We start from the raw sequence: 12281 nt of genomic DNA, 5'->3' as shown, positions 1-12281 counted from the left end.
CTCACACTCTTATCTCTCTTGCCTCGAACTCCTTACTTACCCCCTCCCTCCCCTTTCCTATTCTCCGGGCCAGGGCACTCCCCAACTTCCAAGCCCTTGTGAAAGGCCAGCTCTTCCAGGAGGCCCCCCTCAAGTTTTCTTCTCTCCGGTTACCACCCTTGCGCTCTGTGCCAACCACCCGCTTACGTCCTCATATCCACCTTTAGCACGGTTGCATGTGCCCCATTGCTTAAGCACTCACCTAAATAGCCACTTTCCTGAAATTGTTTTAGTGCCTGCGTCCCCCGCTAGATTGAAAGCTCCTCGGCAGCAGGGATCGGTGTCTGTCGGAGAAGCCGCGTGGTCCACTGGGGGTCAGGAGGCTCGGGTTGTAATCCACTTGCCTGCTGGGGGACCTTGGGCAATTCACTTCACTACTCTGTGCCTCAGTTTCCTCATCTGTAAAAAAAAAAAGGGGGGGATTTAAGTACCCGTTCTCCCTACCCCCCAAGACTGGGAGCCCCATGTAGGATTGTGTCTGCTCCGGGGCTTAACACGGTGCTTGGCACATAATAAGCACTTAAAATACCAAAATTATGATTGCTATTATTAAATATTTTACTCTCCCAGGGGCTTAGTAGGGTACTCTGCCCACGGTAGGTGCCCAATAAATACTGTTGATTGTGATAAGGGCAGTAAGCTTTATTTGCTATGTAGTATTTGTAGTATTTGCTATGTATGCTTCTAAACTGTGAGCCTACTGTTGGGTAGGGACCGTCTCTATATGTTGCCAACTTGTACTTCCCAAGCACTTAGTACAGTGCTCTGCACACAGTAAGCTCTCAATAAATACGATTGAATGAATGAATGAATGAATGAATGAATAGCAGAGACCTGTTCAGGAAACTCCCAAATGGCAGCAAGTTCAGATTCTCTTTCTCACTCTTGCTCACCCCTTCACCACTCAAAACAGTTTTATTCCCAGTATCCCCTCTGTCAGTTTCAGTCAGCCAGTTGTGTTTATTGAGCACTTACCGTGTGCAGAGCACTGAGTGGCTCAGTGGAAAGAACGCGGGCTTTGGAGTCAGAGGTCGTGGGTTCAAATCCCGACGCCCCACTTGTCAGCTGTGTGACTTTGGGCAAGTCACGTAACTTCTCTGGGCCTCAGTTCCCTCATCTGTAAAATGGGGATTAAGACCGTGAGCCCCCCCGTGGGACAACCTGATCACTTTGTAACCTCCCCAGTGCTTAGAACAGTGCTTTGCACATAGTAAGCGCTCACTAAATACCATTATTATTATTATTATTATTACTAAGCACTTGGGAGAGTACAATATAGCAAACAAACATTCCCTGCCCTGGAGGGAAAGAGCTTAGGGTCTAGAGGTGGGTTCGGGGTCTCCACCAGAGTCCCCGTGTCCTGAGGAAGGCTCTCTGACAGCTGTAGAATCGCTGAGATTCGACTGTCTGCCGTCTCCACCTGGGGCGAACAGTCCTGGCCCTTTCAGTTCCAGCCCCCGTCATTCCGGGAACAGAGTTCGGACAAATCTAGCTCTTCGGACAAATCCAGCCCAGCATCACCCCCGATATAGAGAGTGAGTGGGAGAGGTGGGGTTGCTTGTGCTTCCCCCAAAGACGCTCCTCCTGTCCCACACCAGGAGACAACTGGAAGGCCTGAGACACCTCCGTAGGGCAGTCGGTTACTTCCTAACCCTCGGGCCAGGCTCCAGAAAGCGGACATCGAGAGCATCTAGTCTCTTCGCTTCTTCTTTAGGGTGACTCCGGAGGGCCCCTGGCCTGTGAGGAAACTCCTGGCGTGTTCTATCTGGCGGGGATCGTGAGCTGGGGGATTGGATGTGCTCAAGCTAAGAAGCCCGGGGTCTACTCCCGAATGACCAGGCTCAAAGACTGGATCGTGGACACCATGTCCCTTTCCCTCCATACCACTTCCAACCTGTCCACCGAGAAAACATCCAACGTGCCCAGTACCGCTCCGGGAACTACTCCCGGCAGGACAGCCACCAGTCTCCTCACGTCTGGGAAAATGACGACGCCCAAGCCAGCCGGCAAACCCACCGTGAAACCGACCAGCCCGCCTGCCACCGCAACGAGTACCAAGAGTAAAACACCACTTCCGCCCCTAAAAACTACCGAAACCGTTAAGCCCGCCCGGCTTCCAGGTATGGTAATGAAAGGGATAGGCTCGGGTGTTCTGGCTTTTGCAACGCCAAATCTTCCACCCCGTTTCGGGCCCTCGCTGTCTCCGGGAGGTTGAACTCTGCATTTCCCAGGGTCAGCTCCTCAGGTGGCATTTCCTCACCCAATTCACTGGGGCAGGGAGGGCCGCGTTCAAGACCCATAGCAAGTTTGATAGAGGTCCACAGCATTCCCATCACCTTGGAAATACTTACTGCAAAAACCATAGTAAAGGAGGGGGGCGGTTTGAAGCCAGGGCGTTGCCTCAACTGACTCTCGTCACGTCGATCACGACGGCAGCCCCATACTGACACAATGAACAACAAATCGACGGGTATGTCAAGACAGGCCCAATACCCGTTAATACTTAGGTACAAGTGAATATACACAAGTCAGAGGAGAGAGAATGGATTTTGGTGGGGCCAGCGCTGTCTGTGGTTTAAACAGTGGGTCCAGGGAGGAGAATGAAGAGTTGTCAGGCTTCAAACCCAAGGGTGGAAGGGACGCGGTTTTGGGGGGGAAGAGCAAGGAAGTTGATCCAATTGGATGATTGGGGTAAATGCTTGGAGGAGGGAAAGGGAGGTGCCCAGGTGGGGAATGGTAGGATATCAGCTTAGCTGAAGTGGAGTGGCAGGGTAGCACTTTCTTTCACCCCTCATGCTCTCTCGTTGCCTCTGCCTGCTTCCCGGAGCCTGGGGTTCTCGTAGACACTTCTGTTTGATTTGAAAGGACCTTGTCTGACATTTCGGAGCACCAATGTGCTCATGAGGCAGAGCCTGGAGGAACAGGGTCGATCAGGAACCACCAGCCCTGGTTCAAAGGAAACCCCCCCCGGCCCCCAACAGGGAGCCAGCAGCCTACAAGGCACAGCGTATAGCTTTGGTTGTGTACCATCTGGCAGCTTCCCAACCCTCCCAGCCTGCAGATTCCAAGAGCCTATGCTGGGCCTGTGGCCTCCTTAGCCGTCACGGGAAGAAAAAGACCCCGAGAGAAGCCAGCCGGGGCCAACTCCGTGGTCCATCCAACCAAGACTGGGTCTCTGATGGCGGCGCCAGGCCGCCTGGAGGTTAGGAGAGGACCCTATGACACCCCCAGAATTCCCCCTCTAGATCCCTGACCTTCCTTCCAGAGACCGAGGATGGGCCTCTTAATAATAATGATGGTATCTGTTAAGCGCTTACTATGTGCAAAGCACCGTTCTAAGCGCTGGGGGGGATACAAGGTGATCAGGTTGTCCCACGGGGGGCTCACAGTCTTCACCCCCATTTTACAGATGAGGGAACTGAGGCACAGAGAAGTTAAGTGACTTGCCCAAAGTCACTCTTGTTCGCGCTTCTACCCAAGCCCCTCTTGAACTTGATATTTTCAACTGCGCAGCTTCTTGCAGGGAGGAACTCCTTGTGCTCATCCCTTGCTGGGTGAAATCTTGCTTCCATTTGTTTGCTTTGAACTTGCTCCCCCTCAAGTTCCAACAGGTGCCTGCTCTTCCGGGTCCCCTGGGACTTGGGAAGCAACAATCCCATATTCGCCCTGACCACTCCTTTCATGATTTTGTAAACTTCAGTCCTATCCCTTCTCCTCCTCCATCTGTCCAGACAGAAGAGGGCTAACTCTTTTGGTTTGTCTTTGTTTTGGCTGCCCTTCTTGGCCCTTTCTCCAGCTTTATTCCGCACCTGCAAACTGAACCACCGCGGGGTTGTCAGGAGGGGAATGGGATTCTGGAACTGACCTCTTGAAGCGGAGTCCCTTCCAGCCCGGGTGGTCCTGGTCCAGGGAATTGAGTAGAGCCTGAGGTTCCAGCAAAGGTAAAATGAGAAGAGTTGGTTCACATACTCCCCTCACCTTCAAGAGGTGCTAAACTGTTCAGCCTCCTGTTTTCCCAACTCTTGCCCCCCCCTCCACTAGATGGTAGGGCAAACCTAATTAAATTACCAGCTGCCTTATATCAACCTCGAGCTGCCAGTGAAGGGCAGGTAACAGGCACGGAGGCCTGGGTCGGGGGGTTCCATCCTGCAAGTTGGGGGTAGGGAGGGCAGACAGATGGATTTGGCAAGGAGAAGGTCACTGGTGACCTTAGAGAGAGCCATTTCCATGGGGTGGAAGCCAGACGGAAGAGAGTTTAGAAAGGAATGGTAGGAGGGAGATGGGACGCTGCCTGGAGAGAGCCGTGGGATCAAGGAAGGGGTTTTGTAGGCTAGAGACACCGGAACGTGTTGGAGAGCAGAGGGGAAGAAGCCTTTGGAGAGGGAGCGGTTGAAATGGCTGTCAAGGAAGGAGGAAGGGGCCATTTTGAATATGGTGCGAGGGGATGGGGTCCAAAGCACGGGTGGAGGGAATAGATCTTCAACCCCTTTCCTGAGGCCTCAGTGCCCCCAACACTCTCTGGCTTCTCACCTGCTTCCCTCTCCAGCAAATGAGGAGAGGTCACCTGCAGGGTCAGCAAGGGGTGTCAGAGTAAAGTGACCGTGTTTCTCAGATCCAAGTCCTAATCACCCAACATCTGGGTCCTTATTGGTGATGCCGCTCAGCTTGGCTGGGAGGAGAGGGGAGAGACAGGCACAGGGAGCTGGGCACAGTTATTTTCTCTTTAGCCACGCCACGCACGAGCTTAACCTTCAGGAGGCCCGTCCAAGTCCACTCCGGGAAACCGAACCCAAAGTGCGATGGCCCACACGAGCGTCGCTGCAATAAGTGGTTGTGGTCCCAGCCCACCGCCCGGGACTGAAGGTTAACATACCCTATTAATTTCCCCAACCGTCCTCTGCCCTTCCCATCCCTCACTTGCCGGCTCTCCTGTTCACAGAGAGGAGGACGCGGAAAGGCCAGTTGATGGATTCGGCCACCGTGGCGGCAGCCTGGGGCGGAGCCTCCCGGGATCCACGTTCTTAGAATGATGGTGTTTGTTAAGCGCTTACTATGTGCCAAGTACTGTACTGAGCGCTGATAACCGCTGGCCTGGCCCGATTTCTCTCCTTCTCCAGGCACGAGCCGATGAGATGGCGGGAGGAAAAGCTGAGAGGTGCCATGGGAGGAAAAAAGCATGTAGGGGGCTGGGCGGTATGGGACGGACAGCGGTTAGAAAAGTGAGGAAAAAGACTAATATCAAGGGAAAAACAGGGGGCGAACAACCTAGAGAACTCCACCCCATCTCCTTCCCTGCCTAGAGGCTAGATCCAGGCTAGAAAAACTCCCTGCGGAAGGGACTCGGTCAGTGGGCACATAAGGAACAAGGAGTTCCATCCCAAACGAGACTCACTATCCGTCCATCCGTCTATTCCTCCCGGGGCTCTCTCCAACGGTGGCACCAGGACGCTTGGAGAAACTCTGATGGCATCCCTCCTTACCCTTTCCTCCTAGCAACCCATCAGGGACCGCTCTTCCGTGAACTTATTGCCCAAAGCCACCTCGCATCTCTCAACAGCTCTAACGTCTCTGTTTCTGTCTTCTCTTCAGACCTTGGGCCAGGCCACCATGGGTGAGACATGCACCCCCCCCAACCTGTCCATCCAAACCAATACCGTCTTTGACAGCGGCACCAGGCCGCTTGGGAGAAACCATAGGACGGTTGTCCTCCTGGACACTGGTCCTCGTGATTAGGGACGGGCCATCCAATACCCCACATTTTCCTTGCAGTGACCTACTATGGATCCTTCGGCTACGAATTCATCCGAACCTTTGCTCCTGAGTAGATGAAATGGTTATTGAACGGTCCCATCTATACTTTGGCTGCAGGACTCCCGGTTGCTGGCTTCGAGGGGCCGGGTCGGTCCTGGGTCTGAATCGGGGCGTTCAAATCTGTGGGTTCAGTCTGGCCCAGGTCCAAATTCAGACCTTCAGAACTTACCCCATTTTCCCGATTGTCCCAGAGAGGGGATGGTTCGGGAGCTGATCCGGGGCCCTCGTGGCAGCTCCTAGAAGGATTCCACACATGATGTGCATTGCTTCCCTTTCCTTGGTCAACTCCAGTCTGTTTCGGCTGTTCTTGGTTGACGATAGGCAGAGTGGGCCTTTGAGATTGTCCCTTCAGGTGTCATCTATGTCCCCTGGCATATTGCATACCCAGGAAAAGCTGGGGAGAGGGAGGGATCACCTCGCCCAACACTCTGGCTAATGGAAGAGTCGGGGCTGCCCTGCCAGGGGCTTGGCAAAATAAAGGGGGCTGACGCTGCTGTTGGAGGGAGAGAGCTTTTGCGAATCCCCTTAGCAGACACCAGACTCAAGCAGACATCAGTGGAGAGAGGGTGCTGAAGCTGCTTGGCCTCTCAGCTTAGCAGAGTTTACCAAGGAGTGATTGTCCTGGGATTTTGGGGAGAGAGCTGACACGCCAGCCATCACGACGGATGACAGAGTGTTCACCGGGCTGTTGTTCACAACAGGCGATCACTTTGTCTCCCTCATCAGCGCCGCTCCGTCCCTGCCGGGGTCTGAGAAACAACTGGCCGGCCCCTGCCTGGAGCCAGCACTGAGGGCAACAACCCCCCTGGGTCTACAGAGGCTTCTCTCCTGCCGGCGCTGGAGGAGAGACAGTCCCGGGGGTTTCGGGGGGGGACGGTTCCGGTCTCCCTGGAGCGGCGCGGTGACCCCGCTTTTCCCCTTCCCTCTCTAGACTGTGGCACCACCCCGGCGGCGACATTCGCTAAGATCGTGGGCGGCAGCAGCGCGGTCCGGGGTGAGTGGCCCTGGCAGGTCAGCCTGTGGCTGCGCCGCAAGGAACACAAGTGTGGGGCCGTCCTGATCGCTGACAAGTGGCTGCTCTCGGCAGCTCATTGTTTTGACATGTAAGTGTCTGTGGGGCCACGGGACCCCAGGAGCCGGGGGGCTCCTCCCACGCCCAGCCCAGCCGCTGGCTCGATTTCTGCATCCTGCGGGCACCCTGGTTCTCTGGGTCTTAATCTGCCCTTCCTTCTCTGCCTCTATGAAGGTACAGGGCACTAGACTAGGCACTGGGAATACACGCCAAAATGTGGTCTCTGCCCGAGAGACTCTCACCATCTAGAGACAAGGAGACAGATTTCCATATGCCCCATTGGTTTAAGAACGGATATAAAAATAAAAATGAACACGCGAGAATGAATTAAAAACAGAGGCGCAAATCCAGGAGGGCCAAGGTGCCTGACGGGGTGGCAAGACCAGGAATCTGGGGGTGGGGGAAAAGAGGAAGGATTAATCAGGGAAAGCCTTCTGGAGGAGGTGGGTTTTGGGGGTTTTTTTTTAAGGCGGGCAGTGGAGGGGAGGGGAAAACCCCCAGAGACACGAGGGGCTTCCCCAGGCCTAGGCAGCTGCAGGCCCTAACCGACTCCAGGGAAAGCTTCTGGGGTTCATTTTTTTTCCAGAAGCGATTTCCCTTTCCCCCGTCCTCTCCCAGCAACCCTGAAGCCCAAAGCTGCCACCGCCCGACTCCGGCAGGGCTGCTCGGGTTTGCTCACTCAAACTCTCTCCCTAAAGCGATCCCAACCGGTGACCTGTTTTCACGTGCTTTAGTTACAGTGACCCCAAGATGTGGGTTGCCTTCCTGGGGACCCCTTTTCTGAGTGGAATTGATGGGAGGATTGAGAAAGTCTTCCGCATCCACAAACACCCATTTTACAACGTCTATACCCTGGACTTTGACGTGGCCCTTTTGGAACTGTCCACGCCCGTGAGATTCACCACTGTAATGAAGCCAATCTGTCTCCCAGATCACTCCCACCTCTTCAGCGAAGGAACAAACTGTTACGTCACGGGCTGGGGCTCCACCAGGGAAGGAGGTACGAAGCCATCTCGGATCATCCCCGCGCCTCACCCGTCACCCCCCTCTCCCCCTCTCCGGCCAGGCCTATCCGGCCAATGTTCCTGAGATTTTGGCCCCCTTGACCAGCATGGCGGAAGCACTAATAGGCTTCACTCCTTTTTCTAGCACAGCCCAGATATCCACTGCCCTCCAGTTTCCCTGCCCAGCTGAGAGCCTCAGACCACGCACAGAATCACTACTGGCTGAGCCCCACAGTCCATCGGGTCCCGATTCTCTCTCTGATGGCGGCACCGAGACGCGTGGAGGGATGGTGGGGGTGGTTGCCCTTCTGAAGGGAGATGGGCTATCCACCACCCCTAACTCACCACCTCCCTCCTTACAAGCACTCAGTACAGTACTCTGTACGCCCTTTGACACCCTTCGTCGATTGACTGATTCCTTACTCCCCCATCTAGCCACCCCTCTCCGCCTAAACTGCTGACATTGTGCACTGCACAGCTTCTTGTGAGCAACTAATTCCAAGATACGCTTACCCTCCACCCCGCCGGGTGAAGAAGTTATTTTCTCTCGCTTCAGAGGGTGCCCTCTCGTCCCGGGGCCGGGGGATTTGGGGAACAACTCCGTGTTCATCCCTGTCACGATTCTGGAAGCGTCAGCAGTGCCCTTTCTCAGTCTGAGTGTTCCCAGGCTGCTGGTTCCCAGTGCTCTGCACACAGTAAGCGCTCAAGAAATACGACTGAATGAATGAGCACCCTCCATTTTGCCTCGGGCAGGGGTGATGTCAAAGCACCTGCAGAAAGCCATGGTGAACATCATCAGTGAACAGACGTGCAAGAAGTTCTACCCCATCCAGATCAGCGGCAGGATGCTGTGCGCCGGCTTCCCGCAGGGAGGTGTGGACAGCTGCTCGGTGAGGCTGACGACTTCCCCCTCCTTCCCCTGCCAAGACTAGAGTTTCCCACTCCAGTGCTCAGCAACTTGCCCAAGTCCTGGAGGAAAGTAGCAGGGAGGCTCCAGGACACTCCCAGAGTCCACTCCCAGAGTCACCTCCCTCTCATAACTGGAAAGAAATCACCTGGAAAGGCGGGGGGAAGTGTACAGGCCTATTTGTCTTTCCTTGGAAGTGCTTCAGGGCAAGGCACTCGAGGGCAGAGGGTAGCTAATAACCTAAGACCTTGAATTTGTAGCAGGCTCTGTTTGGCAAAGCCTTCACATCACTGATTTCACTGTATCCTCGCAACATCCTTGTGAAGTCAGGAGAGACGGCTATTATTAGTCCCCATTTTACAGATAAGGAAACTGAGGCCCAGAGGTTAAGTGATTTCCCCAGTTACCCAGCAGGATGGCATCAGAGCTAAGATTAGAACCCAGGCCTTCTGACGTCCAGACTCACGATTTTTCCTCTAAGCCACGATCCCTCCTGGGGACCCGCCCCAGACTCCCAGATTACCATCTTGGAAGGATGAGAGAGGGTCTCTTAAATTTACAAGCAAATTGAAAAAAAAAAATGAGGAAAACAATTTGGAAGAATGATTAAAAAGCTCTGCCTCGGTGATACGGACAGCAAGGCCTAGAGAGAGGGTGGGATGGGGGCAACCGTCAGGAGCAGTGTGGCCTAGTGGAAAGAGCATGGGAGGCAGGAGACCTGGGTTCTAATCCCAGCTCTACTGCCCTGCTGGGTGACCTTGGACAAGTCACTTGCCTTCTCTGAACCTCATCTGCAAAATGGTGATTCAATACCTGCTCTCCCTCCCCCTTAGACCGCGAGTCCCATGTGCGACAGGGACTGTTTGATTTGATTCTGTTACATCTACCCCAGCGCTTGGCACATAGTAAGCACTTAAATATACCACGATTTAATTTTTTTAATTCCAAGGAAACCAGCTATAGCCTATATCACCATCACTATAAGTGCCTGCTGAGTACTGTGCTAGACCCTTGAGAAACATCCAAAAGAAATAAAAGACTCCAGTGCCTGCCCTCGGGGAGCTTGGTCTCACGTGGGGGACAAGCGAACACACACTGTCAAACATACCACAGGGAAAAAGTTTATTACACAAGTTCCAGTAGATTTTTAAAAAAAGTCCATGAAGAATACCCAAATGCTCCAGTCCCTAAGGGGGATGCAAGACCGGGAAGGGGGGAATTAGGGAAGGCCTCTTGGGAGGAGGTAGCTTTGAAAGCGGGTAGGGAGGTGGTTTGGCAGAGAGGAAGTTCTGCGGAGGGTGGAAAAGCTATTCGTGACAGATTGGACAGAGGTCCAAGCCCAGAGCCGAGAGCGCAAGCCGGGGAGGATCATCATCATCATCATCAACAATCGTATTTATTGAGCGCTTACTGTGTGCAGAGCACTGTACTAAGCGCTTGGGAAGTACAAATTGGCAACATATAGAGACAGTCCCTACCCAAGAGAGCCTCAAAGTCAATAGTTTAAATGAAGTTTTGATTCAAAGTGAGGAAAAATGGGGTTTTCTGAAGGGAGTGATGCATTCTGGATGGTGCTCAGAAGCTGATACATGCAGCTCTGTGTAGGAGAGGGGCGAGGCTGTTACAGCAGACCAGCTGGGAGGTGATGAGGGACTGAATTAGTATGGCGATCCTAAGTTGGAAGAGGAAGGGGGCTGATCCATGAGAATAGAGGGAAAAACCCAAGCCCAACATTAAATGGTGGCATTTGTTAAGTGCTTACCATGTGCCAGGCACCGTCCTAAGCGCTGGGGTGACTTCACGCAATGTGGGAGGTTAACGGCAAGCTGGAAATGCGACAAAGGGGACAAGCTTCTGGGTGGTGGTGAGTGACGAGAAAGGAGGGAGGGAATGCAGGCGGTCTGATCCTCCACGGAGTCCGACACAAATTCCTCTTTAGCTGAAGCTCTTTGTCCCTGCCACCTGCCCCTCTGCACCAACCTGTGATCCCTTCTGGGCCCCAAGACAGGGAGCCTGGCTTCTCCAGGCCTCCCATTGGTGCCATCGAGGATGCTTCGCTCCCATCCTCCTGGCTAGGGAGGGACTGGTCTAACCACTAACATGCCCCTCTCCTGACCCATCACGGACCCTCATCTCCGACTCCGTTCGGCATTCTATTCTTGACCGTGCTTTTCGTGCGCACTTCCGTGCGGTCAGGTCTTCAACAACCGATTAGTGAATATTTCACCTAGAGTCAGTAGTGGGTGTTGTCACGGCGCCTCTCGCCTCTCCCCACAGTTCCATGCTGTGTTTGAGCGAGCAGTCTGGCCCTGACCCCTGACGGCATCAGCCACAGGAAGAGCCAAACCACCAACTCCCGGAATCACAAGATGATAAAGGAAGCGGGGGATGGGTGCCGAGTTCCCACACAATTTTCCTGCCCTGGAAATTTCTGTGGGAAAGGGGAGGGAAAAGGAGAGGCGGTGGGGAGGAAAGGGCCTGACCCATCGCCAGATAAAAAGCCTCCTCCTCCCTTCTTCCAGTGCAGGCTTTCAGGGTCAGGGTTTGCCTTCCCTACCGAATCGTACCTAGGGTTGCGAGCCACAGGTCCTTAGTGAAAAACCGGCTTTTTTGCCTTGAGACATGCTGCTTAAAGCCTCAGCAGCCCTCCCAAGACCCTCTGCCTTTCTGACTGTTGGCATTTCTTTCTCCCTCCTTGCTTCAGGGTGACGCCGGAGGCCCCTTGGCCTGCAAGGGGCCCTCGGGGAAGTGGTTCCTCGCCGGGGTCACGAGCTGGGGCTACGGCTGCGCCAGACCCTATTTCCCCGGGGTCTATTCCAAAGTGACCGCTGTGAGAGGCTGGATTGGACAGAACGTCAAGCTGTGAGAGTGCCCGCTTCCCCGCGGAAGCGTGGGGCTTGAGCGAGGCCCCCACGCCAAGGGTCCCCTGGGGGAACACATCAGCTGCCACTTAAGAAAAAGATAAAAAGTCGAAGTCCAGGTTCCGGGCGCCAGCCCAAATTCAGAGCGGCAGCGACCCTGAACGTGGGACTGGCCTGGGTTAACTGTGGCCGTGGCCTTCCCAGCAAATGGAGTTTTCCTTTTGAGTTTGAAACACAATGTGGTGTAGGCGTCATTTTGTACAAATAAAGCACCATCTGTGTCAGAGCCCAGCTCACTGTGCTGTTTCCTGGAGACCCTGGGTTCTGAACGTACCGGCCCCTGCCCCCGCCGAAGCCCCCCGAGGGACCAGCTCCAGGGACCGCCCCCACCTGCACATTGGCTTCCTTGATGAATGCAGGATGCCCAAGCGGGAGCGCTACCCAGGCTGGCCCAGACCCGGCCTCCCTCTCCTCACAGCACTGACAATCCGCAAAATCGCCTCCCCATCTCACTTCCGTAGGTGTGCAGCTGGGAGACAAACGTACTACAGTGTGCCACTTTTTCTCTCCCCAAAACATCAGGCCCC

The 12281-nt window shown here is 54.4% G+C and overlaps 1 protein-coding gene across 4 annotated transcripts in view; it reads left to right on the top strand.

Annotated features, from left to right (window-relative positions):
* Nucleotides 1-11975, top strand: part of TMPRSS9 (transmembrane serine protease 9) — a 90400-nt gene extending 78425 nt beyond the window's left edge. For 2 of the 4 annotated variants that reach the window (XM_038771921.1, XM_038771924.1), the window contains 5 exons: nt 1754-2159; nt 6782-6953; nt 7657-7922; nt 8680-8816; nt 11538-11975. In XM_038771921.1, coding sequence (XP_038627849.1) covers nt 1754-2159; nt 6782-6953; nt 7657-7922; nt 8680-8816; nt 11538-11699 — 1143 coding nt within the window. In that variant the 3' untranslated portion in view covers nt 11700-11975. Of the gene's footprint in view, nt 1-1753; nt 2160-6781; nt 6954-7656; nt 7923-8679; nt 8817-11537 lie in introns of those variants that run through there. The other 2 variants (XM_038771922.1, XM_038771923.1) reach the window with 2 other exon arrangements.
* Nucleotides 11976-12281: the final 306 nt, after the last annotated feature.

This window comes from Tachyglossus aculeatus, chromosome X1, assembly GCF_015852505.1.
Source record: "Tachyglossus aculeatus isolate mTacAcu1 chromosome X1, mTacAcu1.pri, whole genome shotgun sequence".
Lineage (NCBI taxonomy): Eukaryota > Metazoa > Chordata > Mammalia > Monotremata > Tachyglossidae > Tachyglossus > Tachyglossus aculeatus.
The sequence above is the reverse complement of the archived record's forward strand: the minus strand, read 5'-3'. Positions and strand labels throughout refer to the sequence as shown.